Source organism: Polypterus senegalus, chromosome 6, assembly GCF_016835505.1.
Source record: "Polypterus senegalus isolate Bchr_013 chromosome 6, ASM1683550v1, whole genome shotgun sequence".
In the NCBI taxonomy this organism is placed as follows: Eukaryota; Metazoa; Chordata; class Cladistia; order Polypteriformes; family Polypteridae; genus Polypterus; species Polypterus senegalus.
The window spans coordinates 133,776,227-133,802,343 of NC_053159.1; the positions used below are offsets into that span (position 1 = coordinate 133,776,227).

At 36.7% G+C, this 26,117-nt stretch overlaps 1 protein-coding gene across 2 annotated transcripts in view; it reads left to right on the forward strand.

Annotated features, from left to right (window-relative positions):
• Positions 1 to 26,117, forward strand: part of spag5 (sperm associated antigen 5) — a 76,585-nt gene that overhangs the window by 27,456 nt on the left and 23,012 nt on the right. For both annotated transcript variants that reach the window (XM_039757247.1, XM_039757246.1), the window contains exons 8-17: positions 6,566 to 6,685; positions 6,812 to 6,904; positions 10,394 to 10,528; positions 13,023 to 13,095; positions 13,223 to 13,349; positions 18,004 to 18,178; positions 18,656 to 18,789; positions 23,451 to 23,619; positions 24,911 to 25,049; positions 25,528 to 25,641. In XM_039757247.1, coding sequence (XP_039613181.1) covers positions 6,566 to 6,685; positions 6,812 to 6,904; positions 10,394 to 10,528; positions 13,023 to 13,095; positions 13,223 to 13,349; positions 18,004 to 18,178; positions 18,656 to 18,789; positions 23,451 to 23,619; positions 24,911 to 25,049; positions 25,528 to 25,641 — 1,279 coding nt within the window. The remainder of the gene's footprint in view (positions 1 to 6,565; positions 6,686 to 6,811; positions 6,905 to 10,393; positions 10,529 to 13,022; positions 13,096 to 13,222; positions 13,350 to 18,003; positions 18,179 to 18,655; positions 18,790 to 23,450; positions 23,620 to 24,910; positions 25,050 to 25,527; positions 25,642 to 26,117) is intronic.

Here is a 26,117-nt window from a genome sequence, read left to right on the forward strand (position 1 = left end):
TGCACACACGTTCATGATATCAAAAGTCTCAGGTCGCTTTTGAGGTCATTCATATATATATATATATATATATATATATACCCAAAATCCTCACTAAGCCGCGGATAAGTAGTGTGTTAAAGAAGTAATGAAAAGAAAAGGAAACATTTTAATAATAACGTAACATGATTGACATTGTCATGAGTGTTGCTATCATATATATTCCTGCCTAAATAAGTCACCCTAAACGCCGCTCTTACTTTTTACCGTTCATTTAATCATGGCTAGTGGCGGAAAAATTATAAAATGGAAGGAGGATGGCTTTACCAAAACAATTATTGATGGCGAATCGATTATTCATAAAGCTTGAATTGGTGATCTGTTTTTCTGTGTTAACCTCATATTTTTCATACTTCTTCTCAAACTAAGGTGGTGCGAGGGTAAAATGAATCGGGATCACGCTGATCAATGTAATCGGTGTACCAGGAAATCATGCATTGACAAAAGCTCCCCTTTGCTTGTAATGCAAAGTGTGATTAAATGCATTATTTTTAAGCGTTATGGAGCACATGCATCGAAGCTTCTCAGCTGTGCTTGTGCTAAGAAAAGGAAAGATTTTAAATAAGCGTAACACGATTGTCAATGTGACCTTTTGTAAGTAGTGCCTGGAGGATTCAGTGTGTTGAAACTCTAGAGACAGTGTGTATTAACTTGAGGTAAATGGGAGGGGAGATGATGACGTGACTCCCCACCCGCCTTAACTGTCAATCCCCACAAACACAGTCTCGAATTTGCATAAGCACACCCCATCACCTACAATTTTAACTTAGTTACAAAGTGATCAAAACTCTCGTTTATATCCCGCGTCCTCTCATTAAACTTGTATCCCGCATTACCTGTGGGCATGTGAAACGCCAGCGGTAGCCTGTCTATGAACTTGATTTAAAGTTTAGGTTTACACCTTGCTTTCTTTCAGAGGTAGCAGCACTCATGAATATGGTAGTATATGCCCTGCCGCTTCTTATTGTTTCGCTGCCTTCTCAATTATATAATGCATGTTTTCTTAAGCGCTTTTGTAGGTCTTCCGGTTTTCTACATTCGTTGACAGTCAGTTCACGTGATTCGTGGGAGGCGTGATGATGTCACGAAACTCCGCCCCGTCTTTGCAGCTCTACTCCATTACAGTTAATGGAGAAAAATACCTTCCAGTTATGACCATTAGGCGTAGAATTTCGAAATGAAACCTGTCCAACTTTTGTAAGTAAGCTGTAAGGAATGAGCCTGCCAAATTTCAGCCTTCTACCTACACAGGAAGTTGGAGAATTAGTAGAGTGAGTGAGTGAGGGCTTTGCCTTTTATTAGTATAGATACACACACATATATATATATATATATATATATATATATATATATATATATATATATATATATATATATATATATATATATATATATATATATATATATATGTATATATATATATGTATATGTATATGTATGTATATATATATATGTTGTATATGTATATGTATGTATATGTATATATATGTGTATATGTATATATATATATATATATATATATATGTATATGTGTATATATGTATATGTATATATATATGTATGTATACGTGTATATATATATGTATATATATACACATATATATATACAGTGGTGTGAAAACTATTTGCCCCTTCCTGATTTCTTATTCTTTTGCATGTTTGTCACACAAAATGTTTCTGATCATCAAACACATTTAACCATTAGTCAAATATAACACAAGTAAACACAAAATGCAGTTTTTAAATGATGGTTTTATTATTTAGGAGAAAAAATCCAAACCTACATGGCCCTGTGTGAAAAAGTAATTGCCCCTGAACCTAATAACTGGTTGGGCCACCCTTAGCAGCAATAACTGCAATCAAGCGTTTGTGATAACTTGCAATGAGTCTTTTACAGCTCTCTGGAGGAATTTTGGCCCACTCATCTTTGCAGAATTGTTGTAATTCAGCTTTATTTGAGGGTTTTCTAGCATGAACCGCCTTTTTAAGGTCATGCCATAGCATCTCAATTGATTCAGGTCAGGACTTTGACTAGGCCACCCAAAGTCTTCATTTTGTTTTTCTTCAGCCATTCAGAGGTGGATTTGCTGGTGTGTTTTGGGTCATTGTCCTGTTGCAGCACCCAAGATCGCTTCAGCTTGAGTTGACGAACAGATGGCCGGACATTTTCCTTCAGGATTTTTGGTAGACAGTAGAATTCATGGTTCCATCTATCACAGCAAGCCTTCCAGGTCCTGAAGCAGCAAAACAACCCCAGACCATCACACTACCACCACCATATTTTACTGTTGGTATGATGTTCTTTTCTGAAATGCTGTGTTCCTTTTACGCCAGATGTAACGGACATTTGCCTTCCAAAAGTTCAACTTTTGTCTCATCAGTCCACAAGGTATTTTCCCAAAAGTCTTGGCAATCATTGAGATGTTTCTTAGCAAAATTGAGACGAGCCCTAATGTTCTTTTTGCTTAACAGTGGTTTGCGCCTTGGAAATCTGCCATGCAGGCCGCTTTTGCCCAGTCTCTTTCTTATGGTGGAGTCGTGAACACTGACCTTAATTGAGGCAAGTGAGGCCTGCAGTTCTTTAGACGTTGTCCTGGGGTCTTTGTGACCTCTCGGATGAGTCGCCTCTGCGCCTTGGGGTAATTTTGGTCGGCCGCCACTCCTGGGAAGGTTCACCACTGTTCCATGTTTTTGCCATTTGTGGATAATGGCTCACTGTGGTTCGCTGGAGTCCCAAAGCTTTAGAAATGGCTTTATAACCTTTACCAGACTGATAGATCTCAATTACTTCTGTTCTCATTTGTTCCTGAATTTCTTTGGATCTTGGCATGATGTCTAGCTTTTGAGGTGCTTTTGGTCTACTTCTCTGTGTCAGGCAGCTCCTATTTAAGTGATTTCTTGATTGAAACAGGTGTGGCAGTAATCAGGCCTGGGGTGGCTACGGAAATTGAACTCAGGTGTGATACACCACAGTTAGGTTATTTTTAACAAGGGGCAATTACTTTTTCACACAGGGCCATGTAGGTTTGGATTTTTTCTCCCTAAATAATAAAACCATCATTTAAAACTGCATTTTGTGTTTACTTGTGTTATATTTGACTAATGGTTAAATGTGTTTGATGATCAGAAACATTTTGTGTGACAAACATGCAAAAGAATAAGAAATCAGGAAGGGGGCAAATAGTTTTTCACACCACTGTATATGTATATATGTGTGTGTGTATATATATATATATATATATACACATACACACATATATGTATGTGTGTATGTATGTGTGTGTGTATATATATATATATATATATGTATATATATATATATATATATATATATATATATATATATATATATATATATATATATATATATATATATATATATATATATATATATATATATATATATCACTAAGGCAAGACACCCATGGAAAGCACGCCGGAAGGGGCGTGGATTCACTAAGCCACTGACAAGTAAGACACAAATGGCACACGCAGGAAGTAGCCACACCCACCAACTCCAAGACCATTGGATACGACGACAACTCGGACGCGATGACACAGAAAAAACAGCGTCATTTATATTCGTCTCTGGTAGAGGCCACATGCACCTCCGAGCCACGTTGACTGTTCCTAGAGGCATGTTTCTCGCGGAGGTGAATCGCCATATGCAGCGTGTAAAACGGTTTGCAAGGGGTATCCCATGGGATCCTTAAAACAATCCTTTACAAATGAGGTTAAAACACAATGAAGTAAGCAGTCTTTAAAAACCGAGTTTTCGATTATGACACACGACTGCGTGCACCATAGCAAACTGTTTTACACACTACATACAGCAATTCACATCCGCGACAAACATGCCTCGTCTTAGATGCTCCTGCAGGAACACGGAAGTTGTTTCCCTGCCCACCAACACTACTTATTTCAACAATCCTCTGGAAGATGGAACAAGAGTATCAGAGGAGGGACAAAAGTGATCGGTGTTCCCAGACCAACCTGTTTTAGGCAACCGTGTCTTTCCAAAAGTGTTTACCATTCAATACATAATTATGCATGAGATTGAGCGTGTGTCTACTCGGCGCAGAGAGGTGTGGGTAAGCCGTTGAACCCCATTCAGGCTGCAAACCGTGGAATTCCTACTAAGTGCGACTCATACGCTCCCACTGCTTACGTCCCTACCCTTTGTACACACCCCCTCCTACCTCGCTACTACCGTGGTCGGTTGTCTTGGTGGATTATATATAGAAAAGCAGCTAAAACCGCACAGAGCAATGAAAAGTCTACGTGAATCGAAGGTGCATCTGGACTGTGCAAAGATGACAACAACTCAAGTGACGAGTTGGAGGTGGGCACGTGAGCAGGCAGTGCATACTAAGCGAGAAATCAGCAGACTAGCATGACGGAGGGAGCGGAATGGACGTCCTCCTCCTCTCCTCCCGTTCCACACTCCGAGCCTGAGCGCCGTCCGCCTCCATCCCTCTGTCTTGCTAATAAATCAGCAAGAAAAGCAATATTGTACGGAACTAACCAACACACAATCGTCCGTGACTGAAAACTGGCGGACCGCCCTCGCGCCTTCGTGCCAGACGGAGGAGGAATGGGGGTGCTCGGGGCGGAGTGTGGAACGGGAGGAGAGGAGAAGGACGTCTATTCAGTTCCATCCATCATGCTAGTCTGCTGATTTCTCGTTCAGTATGCACTGCCCGCTCATGTGCCCACCTCCAACTCATCACTTGAGTCGTTGCCTTTAGACAGTCCAGATGCACCTGTGACTGACAAAGACGTTTCATTGCTCTGTGTGGTTTTGGCTGCTTTTCTATATATAATCCACCAAGACAACCGACCACGGTAGTAGCGAGGTAGGAGGGGGTGTGTACAAAGGGTAGGTAGACACACGCTCAATGTAATGCATAATTATTTATTGAATGCTAAACACTTCTGGAAAGACACTGTTGTCTAAAACGGGTTGGTGTGAGAATACAAGAGTGTTTAATGAAAAGATGGAACTCTGGAGAGAGCAAAATACAACACAATAATGAACACACGGCATAACAAACGCTGCATAATTTATTGATGGTGGAACACTTCTGGAAAGACACAGTTGTCTAAAAAGGGAGGGTTTAAGGATACAACAGAAAGTGAATGAAAAGATGGAACTCTAGACTTTTCATTGCTCTGTGCGGTTTTGGCTGCCTTTCTATATATAATCCACCAAGACACCCGACCACGGTAGTAGCAAGGTGGGAGGGGGGTGTGAGCAAAGTGCAGGAGCATCTAAGAAGACGCATGTTTGTCGCGGATGCGAATAGCTGTATGTAGCGTGTAAAACAGTTTGCTATGGTGCATGCAGTCGTGCGTCATAACCGAAAACTCGGTTTTTAAAGACTGCTTATTTCATTGTGCTTTAATCTCAGTTGTAAAGGATTGTTTTAAGGATCCCATGGGATATCCCTCGCAAACCGTTTCACATGCTGCATGTGGCGATTCACCTCCGCAAGAAACATGCCTCTATGAACAGTCAACGTAGCTCAGAGGTGCATGACATTAACCTGACCTGCACTGCACGTGGCCTCTACGACAGACGAATATAAATGACGCAATTTTTTTCTGTGTCGTCGCATCCGAGTTGGTGGGCGTGGCCCGGCGAGTTGTCATCGTATCCATTGGTCTTGGAGTTGGTGGGCGTGGCTCCTTCCTGCATGCGCCAATGGTGTCTCACTTGTCAGCGGCTTAGTGAATCCACGCCCCTTCCAGCGTGCTTTCCATGGTTGTCTTGCCTTTGTGAATTATATATATAGATAATTTAATGGGATTTGTTTATCCAAATATGTCAAGATGACCAAATTTCCCAGGTAAACAATGGTCAAAGATATGAGGTCCAGCAACCTGGTGCACAGACCTTTTGCTGCATTAGCTTTTAAATTATACATTACTAGAAATTTCTGATAATGAAGAATAACAGCAGGAACAAACTATCTAATTAATGATTGTTAATAATAATTACATTCTAATTAAGAAACTGCATGAGAGGATTACTACATTTCGGTCAGTATATCCTAACACAGGGCGCAAGGCAGGAACAAACCCCAGGTAGGGCACCAGCCCACTGCAGGGCACACACACACACCCCCACACACACTAAGCACGCACTAGGGACAATTTAGGATCGCCATTACACCTAACCTGCTTGTCTTTGGACTGTGGGAGGAAACCCCTGCAGACACAGGGAGAACATGCAAGTCCATGCAGTAAGGACCCAGGAAGTGAACCCAGGTCTCCTTACTGCGAAGATACTACATTTCAATGTAACTTACAGATTAAAGCAGAGGCATAATATTTATCACTGAAAGCCCTTAATAAGCAAAGTGTTCAGGTCAATTAAGTTGGATTGGCATGTAGTAATTATTATAAAGCAATAATTTCTAAGTTTGTTTTCAGTCATTTGCAGTGTTGAAAGTAGTAAATTCTGAAATAATTTTGTCATGTTTAGTAGTTTCTTTTTTTAATTGTTGTTGTTGTTAAACTGCAGGCTTATCGGTTTGCAGAAGATCTACAGTCACGCACTGCTGATCACATCAGGGAGCTGTCACTGGATATGGATTCCTATCATAATTTGTTGCAGACTCTAAGCTCCACACATAAAGAGCAGGTAAAGCAACTCCTCCTGTTGAGACACAATTGTATAATTATTGACAAGCCCAAAAAATGCAATTCTATAAATTGCAACAGGTGAACTTGAACATTTTCACCAGAGTTTCCATTTTGTTCATTTTAGGTTTGTCTTATAAATGAACATATCGAATCAGTCCAGGCTACACACGAAATGTATGCATCAATGAAAGAGGATCAATATAAGATGCAGTTACAGGTGAAATTTCAATTGCATTGTTACTTTCTCTATAGTTAAAAGTATATTCGTTTTATTTGTTTTGCATGTCAACTTTAAAACTCATTTGAAATTTAATATACGTGAACCTTTTCTGGACTCAGTTACTGTAAATGCAGTATTTTTAAGAAATTTATACATCCTGCTTCATGTTTTGTACTGCACAATATTTCATGGAAGCAGGTTGTGTTAATTTAATGAAGCAACATGATCTGGCTGCATTGGCTCTAAAAGACACACAAGAATCGGAATACTTACAGGATATACTGTAGAAACTAATTATATCAAAACATTACAATCTAAAATCAATACTTGGTAGTTCTTATCACTGCATTTTCAAAACGTCTTCCAACCTTTTACTGGCACTAATTGTTTTGTGATCATTTCCAAAGGATGCTGCAAAATTGATAAAATTAAAATCCTGTAGAATCTGAAAGTTACATTTGTATGATACAAATCTGTGTGTCACCTAGTTTTTTTTTTTCCACATGCTCTCATTCTGCTTTTTTTTTTTTTTTTAAACTATCAACTGATTGTTTAAACTGAGAATCTACTAAACACAACAACAGCATTTATTTATATAGCACATTTTCATACAAAAAATGTAGCTGAAAGTGCTTTACATAATGAAAAATAAAAGACACAGTAAGAAAATAAAATAAGTCGACATTAATTAACATAGAATAAGAGTAAGGTCCGATGGCCAGGGTGGACAGAAAAAAAAAAAACTCCAGATGGCTGAAGAAAAAAAATAAAATCTGCAGGGATTCCAGACCTTGAGACCGCCCAGTCCCCTCTGGGCATTCTACCTAATTGTTTAGGTACACAATTGTTTATCAGAGTATCTTAGTAGATCATTGGCTATGTACAGTTTTGGAAGCATCCTGACAATTTCAAACTTCGTACATATGGCACATAATTCAGTAATATACAGTCCGATCCATAACTATTTGAACAGTGAAACAATTTTCATAACTTTGGCTCTCTACGTCACCACAGTGGAATTGAAATAAAGCAATAATTATGTGATTGAAGTGTAGACTTTCAGCTCTGATTTAAGGGATTCACCAAAAATATTGCATGAGCCATTTAGGAAAGGTAGGCAGTTTTCTACATAACCCCCCATTTCCATGGGCTCAAACGTATATAGACATTTGACTGACAAGGTGTTCCATAGAGCAGTTCCCTCATTATTTCTTTAACTATTCACTAACTATTAAGGAGGTAAAAAGTCTGGAATTTGTATTTGGAAGCTGTCACTGTGAAGTCTCAATATGAGGTCCAAAGAGCTGTCCATGCAAGTGAAACAGGCCATCATTAGGCTGAGAAAACAAAACAAACCTTTTTAGAGAGAGAGCAGAAACACAAGGAGTGGTCAAATCAGCCATCTGGTACATTCTTAAAAAGAAGGAATGTACTGGTGAACTCAGTAACACCACAAGGCCTGGACAATCATGGAATACAGCTGTGCTGGATGAGTGCAGAATTCTGTCCTTGATGAAGAACAACCACTTCACAACATGTAGCCACACCAAGAACACTCTCTGGGAGGTAGGCCTATCATTGCCAAAGTCTATAATCAAGTGAAGACCTCATGAAAGTAAAGACACACTATACCACAAGGTTGCAAACCACTGGTAAACTTCAAGCTTGGGAAGGACAGATTAGACTTTGCCTGAAAACATTTTTTAAAAACCCTGTTCAGTTCTATAACAAACTTCTTTGGGTAAAGGAAACCAAGATCAATATATACCAGAATGTTGGAAAGAGAAGAATATGGAGAAGAAAAGAAATGGCTCATGATCTGTAACATGCATCATCTTCTGTGAAACAAGGTGGAGGCACTTTAATAGCACGATCATGCATGGCTGTGAATGGAAGTCAGTCACTAGTGTAAATTGATTAATGCTGTCAGAAGTAGCACGATGAATTGTAAAGTGTTTGGGGCTATACTATATGCTCAGATTCAGGCAAATGCTACAAAACTGATAGGATGACGCTTCACAGTACAGATGGACAATGAGCCAAGACATACTGTGAAAGCAAATCAAGTGCTTTTCCAAGCAAAGTAGTGGAAAATTCAATCAACTGACTTCAGCCCACTTAGACCTGCATTTTACCTACTAAAGACAAAACTAATGGCAGAATGTCCAATGAACAAACAGAAACAGAAGATGGCTGAAGTAAAGGACTGGCAGAGCATCACTATAGTGGAAACCCAGCACATGGAGATGGCCGTGGTTTCCAGACTTCAGGCAGTCATTGACCTGAAAAGGATTTTTAACAAAATATTGAAAATGATTATTATATTTATGAATGTTAGTTTGTTCAAAAACATTTGAGTTCCTGAAATTGTGGGGACCCTGTATAAAAAATGTCTCTTTTCGAAACAGCTCATAAAATGTTTTTGTTAAAAATGCCTTGAATAAACACTGAAAGTCTATCCTTCAATCACATCTTGATTTCTTTATTTCAAATCCATTGTGGTGGTGTATAGAGCCAAAATTATGTCACTGCCCCAAATACTTATGGAACTGTCTGTAAATCAACAAGACTTCCAGTTCAAAGTCTGATGCCACATCTGGTCAAAATGTATTTTGTTTTAAAGAAACTGTGGCTATACATCTGTATATGTGGGTAGCTTTTGAAGTATGCATGGGTTTTGTTGAAGCAAACTTAAAAATACTGTTTTTTTTATTGAGAATTGTAAAAGTGTATTTTAGGGTATGGATGTTCCAGTAGACATAACCTGTACATGTGGATCACTGCAGATAATTATTAATTACATTGAGAAAATTCCACTGGCAAACCGGGAAGTGTGTGTGTGTGCGCACACGATTTGTGTGTATAAATGTAGACATTTTTCCAAACGGTTTCCAACTTGTCATTCACATTCACCCATGTTGAGTTGTTTTCTCAAAGAAAGCAAGCTAAGTATAAACAAGGACTCCTGCAGAACACAATAAGATATACAGTATGTAACAATCTTGTGCAAAGATGTTGGGATATAGACCTGTAATGGCAAGAGGAGTAAAGTTACCTGCTATTAAAGTTCTTAGTGTGAATCAGAATTTTTTGGAAGAGGTAATACTGCAGCCTATCACCACTTCGACATATAATTCAAAATTGTCTGCCACTAATAAATATACAGTAGCTGTCTCACATTATGACCTTTAATAGCAGCTGAATGGACCCAGTAAATAATGCACATGTTTAAAAATCATTAGTGTAATGCATCCCCATGCCTAACATTGAACTGACCATGCGCAATCCATCCAAGAAACCCAATCCTCTGGTAGACTGCACAGCATGTTTTTTAATACATAGATTCTGAAAAATTCACACAATAACACAGGAGAATATGTTCTGAATTCCAGTGTATATATAATATGAGTCAGTGTATACATATATGTGGTGTCAGTGTACATAGTATATAAATTATTTCAAACTTTTTTTTTTTTTCCCCTCCAGATGAGCAGTGCCCGTAATTTACTTCAAGACGTCCTACCATTGTTGTCAGAACTGAATGACAAAACACAGACTTCTATAAGGGAGTGTGACAAAATGAAACAGGATATGGAAAACATCATGTATGAAAAGCAACAGGTAACAAGCTGCCCTGCTAAAGTTGCTGTATACCTCAGTAAATGACCATACTATACCATCAGCTATAAGCATAGCATCACCATGCTGAATGATCATGGTAGATGTCAATAACCTGTCAGGTTTGCATTTCTCAGTTAAACACAGCAGATAGCACACAATCCATGCGTTTTATATACACTTTCATAACCAAGTTGTTTGCATAAACCTAGTTTCTAGTTTCATGTAAACCCTTATTCCAAGTGGCAGTTAAGGATTTCGCAATCTACGCATGTCCGTTGCACTCTGTTAACCTGTGCATGTGTTGGCTTCACACACACTTTCAACAGCCACATGTAGAAATGTCCACAAAAAAGTTTCTGAGCTAAATTCTCTGGAAACCTCATTATTCCTACTCCTCGTTAAAATAATGTGTTTATGTTCAGCTCCTCAACATACATTTACTGATGCCTGAAATAATAAAGTTGCAAGCTATGGTGCACAATCTTGGGAGCAGTCGCACATTAAAGTGTGTTATGTAGTCAAATTACTTTTTAAAGTAACATTCAATACTTAAATTACTGAAATAAAAATACCTTGTGTTACTATCCCTGCAATACTTGGTGTAAAGGAAGAAGTAAATGTATTTCTGTGCTGCTCCTTTACAGGGATCAGTTGCATAGCCAAACAGAAAAGAGTGTGCTCTGTGTGATTTGCTAACAGAAGCATATTAATAAAGTGTCAGTTTACTTTCAATCCAGCTAAATGAAATAGATATGTTGAAAGAGTGTGATCAGGTGGCGTAGTGGCAAGTATTTATATCGCAAATCTTTGGGCACACAGGAAAAGTATCAAATTTGGCTGTGTTTCTGGTCAGTTTCATGATTGTTAATTTATACCCATATGATTTAATAATTTCTATCGAGTGAAATGTGCAGTTTTTTTATACAAAAGAAGAAAAATTATTTCAAAAGTAATGCATTACATTTTGTAATAAGTATGTAGCATATTGAGGGGGTTGTTAGGAAACCATGTTTCTGCCATATCCCTATTTTGTGTGTGCATGTAAATGTACTGAATGTTGCATTCAGTGGCCACCACAGTGGGAGAAAAATTATTCACACATGTTGTTTTCAACAGAACTGAAACATTTCTTCCTGGATTGAGTTTCACCATTCTTAAACAGTTTCAGGCGGTGTATTTTGTACTTGTACATAAAGAACTTGCATGCCTTTTGAGATGCAGTAATTGAACTTTGTTTACTTATCTGATTGTCAACCATACATTATTAGTTTAATTCAGTGTTGTTTCTTGTCTGTATGACTATTTTTTTATATGATATTTAAATAAAAAAATGATTTTCATTATCTTTTGGTTTTTGTTTATCAAACTAGTACAGGTATCAAATTACTGTACAGATCAATACATTTCCAGAATTATAAAATTGGGACATACTTTCACTTTTTATATTAAAGAATTGTTAAAATACAGTAAGTAATCTGAACTATAACAGCACTAAAATTGCATCCAGAATTAAGTTTGTTTCTCCAAGACTGGAGATGACTTATTAGGTCTGCATGCTCCTGCATTCAAAACTAGCTGGCAGAATTTGTCTGTTTAGAGTTGAACTGGCCATAAACCTAAACAACTGATAAGCTAGTGATTCTTATTAAGAGCATACAGTTTTAACTTGTAAAGAATGAAAAGCTATTAGTCAATACACACATGTCTCTGTATTAATATATATAGTGTGTGTGTGTATGCACATGTAGTATATAAAATGACTAAGTTTTGTTTTGATTATAATTTATCACTTCTGTGGAATGTTCATAATTCTGTAATGTTACCTCTGTTGTGCTTTGATGGGTTATTATATCTTGTTTTTTTTTTTAAATAAATATGTATATATGTTCCTTGGGGAGTGCTAATTATAAAACCTGAAAAATAGACACTAGAAAGGAACATCAGAAGAATAATTTGAAGAGCAATAATGTATTCCCAGTTGCATTGCTTTTTTGTAGTCTTCACAAAATTATCTCCGATTTGTAAAGACGTATTATTGTTTAGTGTTATAAAAGAGAGTACAGTTAATGATAATTGTGAATATTGAACATCAAACACTTATGCGCTCAATATCATACACAAGGTTTCCTCGCTTCATTCATCATTTTAAGTCTAAAAATTGCCATTTCTTTGAACCCATGCAATGGGATATTTCTTTGATCTGAAGTTTTTATTATAAATGTCTCAGTTAAGGACACCTTTGACATGTTACTAATGTCACCACTGTTTGACACTGATATAAAATATGTAATAAAATTAAGTCAAGGCAGCCCAGAGGACTAGTAGTGCGAACAACTATATAAAATATGTTGTATATTTTGTGTGTGTGTGTGTGTGTGTATATATATATATATATATATATATATATATATATATATATATATATATATATATATATATATACACACATTTACTAATATGCACCAGCTTGATTTGTATGTTTACGTCATTTTAGATTCAGAGAGACCTTGATGAGGCCAAGAACCAAAATACTAATCTTCAAGTGGAGGTTACTGTTTGGAAGTCAGGTACTACTTATCTTGATCATTTTTTCACTGTTTTAGGGAGTTCACTACATTTAGGCATCCCTGATACATGCAATTTTTTATAACAAGTAAAAGTCCTCCTGTCTTTGTACTTTCTTTTGTGTTGCAGAGGTTAAGGTCCTTAGAGAGAAACTTTGTACTGTTGAAGAAGACTTATACCAAGTATCTTCTAATCTGTCTCATGCTGTATCCGAGAAGATGGAGCTAAAAGAAGAATTGACTAAAATTGAAGAAAAGTAAGTGGGACTGAAATTGCACATTTGATTGGTTCAGGGTAATTGTCTTGCTTTCATTTAATGATAAAGAAAAGAATAATAGTTTCCCAAAACATTTGGGAAAGTATAATTAGAATCAGGAAAATGTTCTTTTCATTTTGAAGTCTGCAGTTTCCAAAAATTTATTAAGGGAAAAAAGAAACCTAAGGTATTTAAAATAAAAATTATGATATGCCTCTGTTCTTTGTCATAAAACAAGCCCTACCTCATTTAAATGCCCAAGCATTGTTGCTACACAATACAGTATTATTTATAATACCTGCTAACATAGAAAACAATTTTAAATAATCAGTTGCATTTTTAATTAAACTAATATTCCACTGAAAAATTCTGATTTATTAAAGTGTTACTCCTTAGTTGTTTGTAATAATGGGCTAGAACAGGGGTGTCCAACTCTGGTCCTGGGGCCTCATGCATAACGGCGTGCATAGAATTCACACTAAAACATGGCATACGGACAAAAGTGGAAATGTGCATATGCACAAAAAAATCCAGATGTATAAATCTGTGCGTACGCCAACTTCCGATACATAAATCCCGGTCTGTGTGAAATATAACACTCATGCATGTGCCTGTTACCACTCCCAGACTCCTCCCATAATTATGCCTCTTTGAATATGCAAATCAATATAAATATCTCCTTATGTTTTGCGTTTTGTGAAAAGACAATGGCAAAAGAACAGGGGAAAAAGAATTTCAGCAAATACCAAGTGGAGGCAAGAAAAATTTACTATTTGTTGGTTTAAGCAGTGATATAAACAACAAAAGGAAGTTGATCGAGTAACAGTGGAGGAGAAACTCAAAAGTTCAAGTTCAGAAAATAGCAAAGTGCCCAAAATAAATAAGTGCTCAGATATCAAAGTCGCTGTGAAAAGACGAGTTGTAGCCCACCGTCTGAGTGTCATATATGCGTATTAGGGTACAGAGAAAAGAAAAATAAAATATGGATACAGTTGGAAAAAAATGTCCAAATGTCAACTTTATTCTTGAAATTTTCACTTTAATCACATAGTTTATTTTGTCATTAAAGTATAACATCATAAACTTAATCTTAAAATCGTTTAGTTAGGATGGGATCTGAGAAACTAGTAAATTAAAGTAGCATGTTAAATGCTTCTTTCTATATGTTCTTTTATGTGCTCTATTTGTGTGAATCACTACATGCTTCTTAAATGGGCCTTCTCTTCCAACGACAGGACACAGAATACATTACATTCATGATATTACAGCTCTCTGAACAATTTAAATATTATGATGTATACTTTATTTCATTTTGATAATGATAGGCATTAAACATAGGGACACGGGGGCGCAGTATTAGCGATGAGCTGGCGCCCTATCCAGTGATTGTTCATGCCTCCTTCAAGATGCTTGCTGCGCTGTGTACGACCTTTGATTAAATAATTTATTGCAGCAGTACTGTCTGTCTCAAACGTACTAACCTCCAATTCCTGTCCTTCCTTTTCTTTCTCCAAGTAACCAAACGCCACACAATCAGTTCTGTAAAAGACGCCAATCCATCTGTAAGCTTAGAACGCAGATTCTTCAAAACTTTTATAAAACATTGAAATATCTTTGTAGTACATGTTTAATTATTCCATCCATCTATCCATCCAGGGTCACGCCAGTCCAAGCAAGCATACAGTGATAGGCAGGAAGAATCCCCGAATGGGCGCCAGCTTGTTGCTGCCGCTGTCCACAGTGTCCTCACATTTTTAATTATTAACAATATACATTATTTTAATGAAGTTTAAAACTTGTCTGTATAATGAACTAAACATACTTTAGTGCATTTCATCCGAAAAATATTAAGGGCTCCAAGAAGATCTAAATCGACTTAGAAGCCAGTCGTCTTCATATGTATAAATACGTGCTCTATAAAGTGACTCAGGTTGTGCAATATTATAACTGTAGTGCACGTTTTCAGTGAGATAATTGTAATAAGTACAAACAGTTCTACCAAGAACAATTGATGGACTGATTGAGTGTGTTTAGAGCACTTGGGATGAATCTGTTTCTGAACCGCAAGGTCCCTACAAGAAAGGCTCTGAAGCGTTTGCTGTACTGTATGGGAGAAGTTCAAGCAGACTGTGTGAATGGCTGAGACAGCGTGTGCTAAATGCTATATCCCAGTAATCCAATCAGCTACTGTACAGTTGTGATTCCACACTCAGATACAGTAGGTTAAATACTCAGCAGTGCACAGAGAATGATGACACAAAAGCACCTATAGTATTTGGAATACTTTGGACATTCTGTGCACCATTATATGGTAACGGGTTGATTACAATAAGATGCCTTAAACTAATAAACGATATGCGGTTAATTTCAGTGCATTTGATAAAGCCGCGTCAGGGCTGTGAATCTAAAAGTAAAGGGAATCCACACAAGAACAGTAGCACTGCTTTGATGCTGGGTGCCACCAGTTTGCAAAACTGAGCAGACAACTTGTGTATAGCAGGGATTGAGCTGGTTTTAAAATGTGTGTGGCTTTACGCCAAGTTTAGTTTTTATAAATCGCGATGTGAGTGTGGAAACGGGCGTACACAGCATTTTTTGTGCGTATGCACCATTTATACATGAGGCCCCTGCCAGTCCGCAATGGCTGCAGGTTTTCATTCTAACCATCTTCTTGATTAGTGAGCCGTTTTTGCTGCTTATTAACTTGTTTTGCCTTAGTTTTAATTGATGTGACTCAGACCCCTTAGTAGTTTCTTTTTCCTTAATGAGCAGTCAAGCAATAATAAGACACAAAACAAGCTGCCAGTTAACCTGAAAATAAAGAATGGTGAAGGCGTCAGTTATGTTGGTCTGCTCAGGTCACCAAAACATCTTGACAGTGGTGTTAGAAAAAAACAGAAACTCAACAGTCTGCTGTGGCAAAATGAGAGCAGCAACAAGTCATGATATTCAACAACAGCTTTAATTAACAGCAAGAATTGGCTTCTCATTAAGAAACTGGTTGGAGTGAAATTGGCTGGAGTTTGACATTCCAATTAGCTGACCATCTGTTGGCTCGTTTCACATCTCATTTCTGTTTGGCTGCCATTTAATGAAGAAAGAAATCAATTCAGGGGACTGAATCCTTAAAAACCGGGCTATTACAATGAAGTTAAAATGAATGATTAGCAAAATGGTTAGAAAGAAAACCTGCAGCCACTAAGCCCACCAGGACCAGAGTTGGGCACCCTTAGAAGGATGTTCAATTGCATGTTTTTCTGGAAGCTGAATAGTTATTTCTATTAAAAAACATGCCAAGCATGTTAATTAATACAGAGTAATAACCAAATGTCAGATGTACAAAGATGCTTTAGAAATGTATAGTTAAATGTGAAATCAATGGTTTGTTCTTTTCTGATGATCCCCTGCCAAACCATAGTGACCTCACTGAATTTTTTCTTCTTCAGAGTTCCTGTTTTGAAAGAGTACTTTTTCTGTTAAGAGGTAGCACACTGTTTTTCTTTATAAAGAAGATTCAGTGAAAGCATTTTCAGGTTAAAAGTATGCCTTGATGACTAAAGAAGCTGAACGATAATTCACAAGTGCAGTTTTACAAATTACCAGTGAATAACATCAAGCTAATTAAAAGGGCATGCTCAGTTGTAGGATGCACTCTGGACCTTCTGGATGTAGTAGCAAAAGAAAGAGTTAAAGCAAAACTGAGTGGCATTATGAACAATGCTGCACATCCTCTCTCTGACACACTGACACTGAGGACTTTCTGCCAATAATTATTCAGCAGAAGTATGACACAAAATGTGACTAAGGGTCCTTTATACGTCAGTACTTCTGCATGATTCCTCACTGTGACTGTGACAGTCAAGTCAGAAGTTTCCTTTTTTGTTTTATAGTCATTCTGGTGTATGTTCAGACCTATGTGTGTGTACATTTATTTTTTTATTTACTTACGTATATACCTATTTATGTATTGATTTATTTATTTAGAGAGCTTCTGTTAAAAGCCAAATTTCCTCCTGGGGACAAACAAAGTTCAATCATTCTAACCCTGATGGTAGCGCAGTTAAGAAGCTTGTGCGTTGTCAGGGAAGCCAGTGAATAAGCAAGTCTCATGGCCATTTAATTAGGAGGAGGTGGGTTTACAAGTCAAAAGTTCAATCTTATTCATGTATAGTTCACTATTTATCATGGATGGATTTTCAGGGGATTGGTTTATTTAACAGTGTTTATTTAAAATACATGTTTGAAATGTTGTGAACACATGATCCAATACATTAAATTTGTTATTGTTTGCTATTCTTTAAGTTGGGCACCCTTTCAAGCCCACTGTATCAAAGTTTATCATTGTTGCAGATGACAGCATGACATTAAAATATTTTTCGCTGTTGTCCCTGTAAACAGTGCTGGGCGAGTAACAGATACAAAAGTTACCATTTTTGGGGTGGAGTATTCTTTAACTGGCTACACAGCTCTGCTTTATACTGTTTAGTTTCAGACAAATTATCCAAATAGGTGAGGGCACGTTAAAAAATTAAATCACGACTGTCTTAAATGCACTTCTTTTTGATAAAAGTTTCCACTTTCTTTCCCCATGTGACTTCTGGCAGCATTCTTACTAGTGGATACTCTGTTTTGCTATGACAAACCTCTGTTTTAGGATGACAGCCGCAATGGAAGAGTCTCGACATGAAAGTGCCGCACTCAGAGTAGCTACTGACAAGTGCAAAGCATTGTCTGCCTTCAACCAGGATCTGCAGCAGGAGCAAGTCCTTCATCTTGATCAAATTGAAGATCTGAAGAAAAACATGCAGGCCCTAAAGGAGCTCAATGAGGTAGGGAGCTTTCAGTTATACAGTGTAATTCCCCAGAGAGAGTGAGATTTGAAAGGAATATCAAAATAAAAAGGACATTTAGTTTAAACATGTTCCGAGTCTCATTCTTCCACTATAGTGGAGTTGCAGCATATTTCTAGAAGGAACAGTTCCCTCTCCTTTGGAATAATCTTTATTAGGTAGCTGTTTACTTCGGGAATCAAATTTTCAGTTTTGAAAAATGTTCTGCTTCTCCCTCTCTACTATACTTTTAAGACAAAGATTCCTTATATTTAGTATATGGATGATGTGTAAAAATGGTTGTCCACAATTAGCTTTATTTTCAAAGTTGTAAGGAGTCCGATAAGTTGAAAGGGCCATTAAGGCAAGAAGAATATTCTTTACATGTTTGTAAACCCTTCATAATCTCTTGTAATAACTTATTCTCCTTCACATTTGTAGTTTACATAATTCCTTTGTACTCACATTCTTTCCTAGTTCGTTCTGCAGGAAAACCAACTATATCGTGAACAAACGGCTGAAACTGAAGAATTGTTAAAATCACATCTGCAAGCATTACGGGAGCGGAACTTGGATTGTGAAGAGCTAAAAGAAATTATTTCTGAACTGAGGTAACTGCTGGATTATTGATTGATATTTATTGCATATTGCTCATTCATTGCTTCACAATATTTTCTGCATTAAACCTAAACAAGTAACTGTTTTTTGCAATTAACACTCAATATGCTCTTTGAGTGTGTATGTGTGTTTTTATATATATATATATATATATATATATATATATATATATATATATATATATATATATATATATATACATATATATATAGAGAGAGACAGAGATATATACAGTGGGTACGGAAAGTATTCAGACCCCCTTCAATTTTTCACTCTTTGTTATATTGCAGCCATTTGCTAAAATCATTTAAATTAATTTTTTTCCTCATTAATGTACACACAGCACCCGATATTGACAGACAAAAAAATGAATTTTTGAAATTGTTGCAGATTTATTAAGAAAGAAAAACTGAAATATCACATGGTCCTAAGTATTCAGACCCTTTGCTCAGTATTTAGTAGAAGCACCCTTTTGAGCTAATACAGCCATGAGTCGTCTTGGGAAAGATGCAACAAGTTTTTCACACCTGGATTTCACACTGAGGAGAGGCAAGACACATGACAGCCCGCGTGGAGTTTGCTAAAAGACACCTGAAGGACTCTGAGATGGTGAGAAATAAGATTCTCTGGTCTGATGAGACCAAGATAGAACTTTTTGGCCTTAATTCTAAGCGGTATGTGTGGAGGCAACCAGGCACTGCTCATCACTTGTCCAATACAGTCCCCACAGTGAAGCATGGCGGTGGCAGCATCATGCTGTGGGGGTGTTTTTCAGCTGCAGGGACAGGGCGACTGGTTGCAATCGAGGGAAAGATGAATGCGGCCAAGTACAGGGATATCCTGGACAGAAACATTCTCCAGAGTGCTAAGGACCTCAGACTGGGCCGAAGGTTTACCTTCCAACAAGACAATGACCCTAAGCACACAGCTAAAATAATGGAGTGGCTTCACAACAACTCTGTGACTGTTCTTGAATGGCCCAGCCAGAGCCCTGACTTAAACCCAATTGAGCATCTCTGGAGAGACCTAAAAATGGCTGTCCACCAACGTTTACCATCCAACCTGACAGAACTGGAGAGGATCTGCAAGGAGGAATGGCAGAGGATCCCCAAATCCAGGTGTGATAAACTTGTTGCATCTTTCCCAAGAAGACTCATGGCTGTATTAGCTCAAAAGGGTGCTTCTACTAAATACTGAGCAAAGGGTCTGAATACTTAGGACCATGTGATATTTCAATTTTTCTTTTTTAATAAATCTGCAACAATTTCAAAAATTCTTTTTTTTGTCTGTCAATATCGGGTGCTGTGTGTACATTAATGAGGAAAAAAAATAATTTAAATGATTTTAGCAAATGGCTGCAATATAACAAAGAGTGAAAAATTGAAGGGGTCTGAATACTTTCCGTACCAACTGTAGATAAATATAAATAATGGGGCTTCTGCCTCACCTGGAATACTTCCAGATCTTGCTATTGAGCCACTGGAAGTGGGTGCAACATAGTATATATGTACAGTAGGGGTGTGTGTGTATATTGTTTAATTATATATACTGTGTTTGTGCATTTGTGTATGTGTATATATATATATATATATATATATATATATATATATATATATATATATATATATATATATATATATATATATATATATATATATATATATATATATATATATATAGTGTGTGTATGAATATATGCGTATGTATAATAAATACACAGTACTATGCAAATATTTGGCTTAGATGGTTATTTTAAGGCTTCTGTATTAGTGTGTCTATAGAAAAGAGTGTATTTTAGATTTCCAAACACGTTTTGCAAAAAAAAAAAAAATATTATGTGATTGCTGTTAAGAAACTATCATGGTAATTCATCATTTTGCAGTTAAAAAAATCATGAACTCTTTGTAATCTAATATTGCTTAATCTCAGATTAATCAATTACAACAAACGGGTGCTAATGGTCATCGACATAATGTGTAGGTTCAACCAAAGTGATTAATAGAAACAAAATCAACGGTGTAGAGAAAATAAAACTGGACAAGGACAAACATACTTAAAATATGAGGTGGTGGTGATGATTTAATCTGCAGAATTTACACCATGGCATAATGATAAGACACAAGATGGTCATTCTGCATTATCAACATCTCTCCCAAGTAGAAATTTTTTTACAAGTGTTTTGACGTGTGCTATCCAAGCTCTTATGCTGAAGCACAATTAAGATCAGAACCCCAATGGGCAACCTTGATAACTTAGTGCATCAAACAAGATGTGCATCACCTGTACTTCTCTTTGCTGAGCTGTCTAAAATCCACTGGAATACTGGTACATCAATCTACAGTCTGAAGAACTTTATCATAGATGTCGTCTTTGGGGGGTTGTGACCAAAAATAAAGCCAAGTGTCTTGCCTGCACACAAAAACACAAGAACTAGGACAGCAGTTGCTCTGGACTGATGAGTTAAAATTTTAATTTTTAGTCCCTAACAGAATGCAATTTGGACTGCATTTATACAAACAGATTTAGAGATTTGATCAAAACTAATACTTATATAGATCTGTGCAAAAGTTTTAGCCTTGTGTGAAAAAAAATGCCATAAAGTAAGAATGCTTTCACAAATATAAATTCTAATTGTTTGTTTTTAGCAATTTGCAGAATGCGAAGTGAGCTAACAGAAGACAAATCTAAATATTTGGTATGATTACCCTTTGCTTTCAAACCAGCATCAATTGTTATAGGTACACTTGCACAAAGTCAGGGATTTTGTAGGATTATAGTCAGGTGTACGATTAATCAATTATACTAAACAGGTGCTAATGATCATCATTTTCGTATGTAGGTTGAAACACAGTCATTAACTGAAACAGAAACAGCTGTGTAGGAGGCGTAAAACTGGATGAGGAACAGCCAAACTCTACTACCAAGGTTGTGGAAGACCGTTTTATATCATAGGTCATACACCATGGCAAGACTGAGCACAGCAACAAGACACAAGGTAGTTATACTACATCAGCAAGGTCCCCTCAGGCAAAGGTTTCAAGATGTGCTGTTCAAGCTCTTTTGAAGAACCTCAAAGAAATGGGCAACATTGAGGACTGTCGATGCAGTGGTCAGCCAAGGAAACATAGTGCGGCAGATGAAACACACATCATGCTTACTTTCCTTTAAAATAGGAACATGTCCAGCAGAGCCATCAGTTCAGAACTGGCAGAAGTCTGTGGGACCCAGGTATACCCACCTCTACTGTCTGGAGAAGTCTGGCCAGAAGAGGTCTTCATGGAAGAACTGCGGCCAAAAAGCCATACCTCTGACACGGAAACAAGGTCAAGTGACTCAAGTATGCATGAAATGGCAGCAGGTGCTCTGGAATGATGAGTCAAAATTTGAAATATTTGGCTGTAGCAGCAGGCAGTTTGTTCGCTGAAGGGCTGGAAAGTGTTACAATAAGTGCCTGCAGGCAACAGTGAAGCATGGTTGAGGTTCCTTGCAAATTTTGGCGCTGCATTTCTGCAAATGGAGCTGGGGTTTTGGTCAGGATTAAAGGTTTCCTCAATGCTGAGAAATACAAGCAGATATTTATCCATCATGCAATAACATCAGGTAAGTGTCTGATTGGCCCCATTTTTTTTTCTATAGCAGCACAGCAACCCCAAAAATACATCTAATGTCATTTAAAAACTGTCTTCAATGTAAAGGAGAACAAGGAGTCCTGGAAGTTATGGTATGGCTCGCACAGAGCCCTGATCTCAACATCATTGAGTGTGTATGGGACTGTATGAAGAGACAGAAGGATTTGAGGCAGCCTACATCCACAGATCTGTGGTTAGCTCTTCAAGATGTTTGGAACCACCTACCTGCTGAGTTCCTTCAGATATTTGTGCAAGTTTACCTAGAAGAATTGATGCTGTTTTGAAGGCAAAGGGTGAACTGCTTTGATTTATATTTCTCTTCTTTCCATTCACTTTAAATTGTTAAATGCTGAAAGTAAACTATTAACACTTCTATTTGTGTAAGCATTCTTAGTTTACAGCATTTTTTTATACCTAGCTAAAACTTTTGCACAGTACTTACATCGTGCAGTATCATAAGGGAGATATCTAATCCATTCTAAATTTGTTCTGCAGCATTACGAAAAGCCCAAACACATAGTAAAACATAAAATTCTATTTGCAGCAAATATTGGACCAGTGGATCCTGCTGCAGATGGTATGACCCTCTCTGAGCTCTGATCTTAACATTATTGATTCAGTCTGGGGTTACCTACGAAGACAGAAGCAAGTAAATGGATTAGTGGCAAGTCCCCCAATAGGCTTGAAGCAACTAAACATGCACATACCTTCAGAAACTGAATATAAGTGGACCTAAGTGGACAATTTCAGCTGTTTTTAAAGCAAAGGGTAATCACATCAAATATTTTCATTTGTTTTATTATTTTTTGTTAATTCATAAAATCTATTTATTGCATTATCTTTGAAAGCATGCCCACCTTACAGCATTTTATTGCAAGTGCTTAAGACTTTTGCATAGTACTGTATATGTTTGTGTTTATGTTTGATTTAAGTAGGAAATGCACAAAGATCTTTTAGAAATATGTTTATATGCCTCTAGCCCAGTATTTAACACTATGTTGCCATTTGCTTTTTTCTCTTCATAGAACATCTCAAGATGCTTTACAGGAAGAACTTTCGAAAGAAAAAGAGAACAGTCAAACTCTGCTACTTCAGATTGATCAGAAGATTTGCTCATCATCTCTTGAGGTCCAGAATCAACAGGAAAAGCTCCAGAAATTAACAGATTCTCTTCAGGTGTTCCTAAAGAGACAGGTAAAACAGTGTAAAGCTTCATTTCAGATGTCACTAGTTTTATTAAGAATTGAGGAGCAGTTAAGAAGCAAAGTGTAATCCACTTTAAACTGAGATTAACAGAAGGTTAATGTGGAGAAACCCCATTTTTTCCATGCTCATTCGCCTACATTTGCTAATTTTGTGTTAAAGATGTGACTATGTAATAACAAGGAAATAAGTATAATCATAAAAATATATTTCTTGATACATGCAGACATGTTAGTAAGGTAGAATAATTATGGAAATTTGTTAGGTCATTGCAGTAAATTGAAGTTTTCTGATGGAAGAATTTACCAAAGCTTGTGCAGACCTCTGTCTTAAAGCTAATAAAATTAACATATTCTGAATACTAAGCTATATGGCAGATTTATTTTGGACTTTTTTATTGCTGAGGTGGTGCTTTTGATTTCTGTTTAATAATAAATGAATTTTAGTGTGACATTGGCACAAGCAGTCCTGTGGCTTTAATTGGTGAAGAGGTGGACCTGTGAGATATACCTAAACAATATATATTGTTGAGATATACCTAAAGGTGCCTGGAAGCACTCTTTGATGGTATGTGTACTAGGAAGTGAGAATGAAATGAGATCCTGACCATATGAGACACAGATAGTGAGAATGAAATGTTTCTTGTAAATTTTATGAAAAATGAAGTAACTTGACTAGATTAGTTATTCACATAAAAGCAAGAGGCTGAGTGGTAGAGGGACCTTAATTTCTTTTATTTTCCTGTGTTTCGTATTATTGTAGCATAATATTCTAAGCTTGAGAAAAGGATCTTCCATGGATTCCCTCTCTGCAGTATTATTGTTTCTGTTTTGCTGGAAAAAAATCTTTTTCTAATTAAATATCTTAATTCACTTGGAGAATATAATAAAGATATTTCTAAACTACATAAAAAATATTGCATTAAAATTAAACATTTTAGAATATGCATTGCCCAATTAAGTATGAAAATGCTCAAATTTGAATTAATGTTTTATATTTTCATGTGCACTTGACTTTGTTTTTCTAAAGTGAATGTTGCTCACCAGGCTTCTGTAGTCATCCTATAATATTTGTATTTGAACAATTTACTTTTGATAATTGCCCATCAAGTACCATTTTGCTCATTTCTCTGTTGTTCTAATATTGGCATAGAAAGTCGATTTAGATACCTGTTGGTGGTGTTAATTGAGAAGCCTTCTCAATAAAATAATTTTTTATTATTTAGTATGTTTTAGATATTTTTAAGTTTTTTTTCTCACTCTATATTTATTCTACGTTTAAGAAACATCACTCTCCTGTAAGAATGGGCACCCCACAACACTATGCAATGACTCCTCGACCATCTGCCAACTCATTTCTAGGAAGTATCCTGGAAGCTATTAGTGGTTTGCCACCAGAAGAAACAGACCAGACAGACACCAGTAAGTGCCACTGTATCTTTTAAACTTTTTTGCACTTTTTTGCAGTTTAATCAATTATAATATAAACTTGTGTTGATCAATAGGTCCTCTAACAATTTATACACTTAACCTGTTTACCTCCACAGAAATTGCATACGTACACATTCACAAGACTTAGGATTATTTCTTCTACAATCAGATTTCTTATAGTGCCTAGATGTTATTTATAGTGTAGGTTGCTCTCCTCCATCCGTGCTTTATTTTGGATGTCAAAAAACTCATTAAGTAAAGTACTGACCTCTTTGTGTGGTTTTTTTTTTTTTTTATTATTATTTATTTGTGGTTTATGGGCTTTTCTGAGGGTGAGTGTTTTATTAAATGTGATTTCTTATAGTTTACATAAATATTAGTGATATTAAAGTATAATTCTAAACAAATTTATCTGTACATTTTCAGTAAAATATTTATAATATCTGTGTTGCAATAACTGTCATTCTAGCACTTCCAGAATCTAATGAGCAGCCAACAGATGGGCTCAGCAGTGGAAACAGTGCCTTTACCCGTGTGCTTCCGGCAGCTGTCACTAGAGAAGAAGACACAGTTGTCATTCCTGGTAAGTTACCTAGGCATTCATCTGGCTCATGTTGTTGTCATTTAAGCGTTTAACATTTGAAGCCAATGTAAATGGATATTATCACCAATATCCTAAGTTTTGTTTTTATCCACCAAACCCTTGATTTATTTATTTATTTTTTTAAGTACAAAAATACTACAGCTGTGTTTCAGAAGACTCCATTTATTTATCGTTTTGGATAATGACTCGTAGCTACACAGTTACACAAGATGCAACACAACCCATCGCATTTCAAGGCAACTACACATATGAAACAGCAAGCAGAAGCCTTTATGCATGATTGCACTCGCTACTCACTTCTACAATTCCCATTGTTAAGTTTGCTATATATTCTGTCATTGCAGCAATGTTGTAACAAAAAGCAACCATAAAATAAGGCACAAAGAAAAAGTAGGTCCTTTAACATTCTCACAAACTCATATTAGTGCTGTCCAACCTTTTTTTCCTCTGATTTT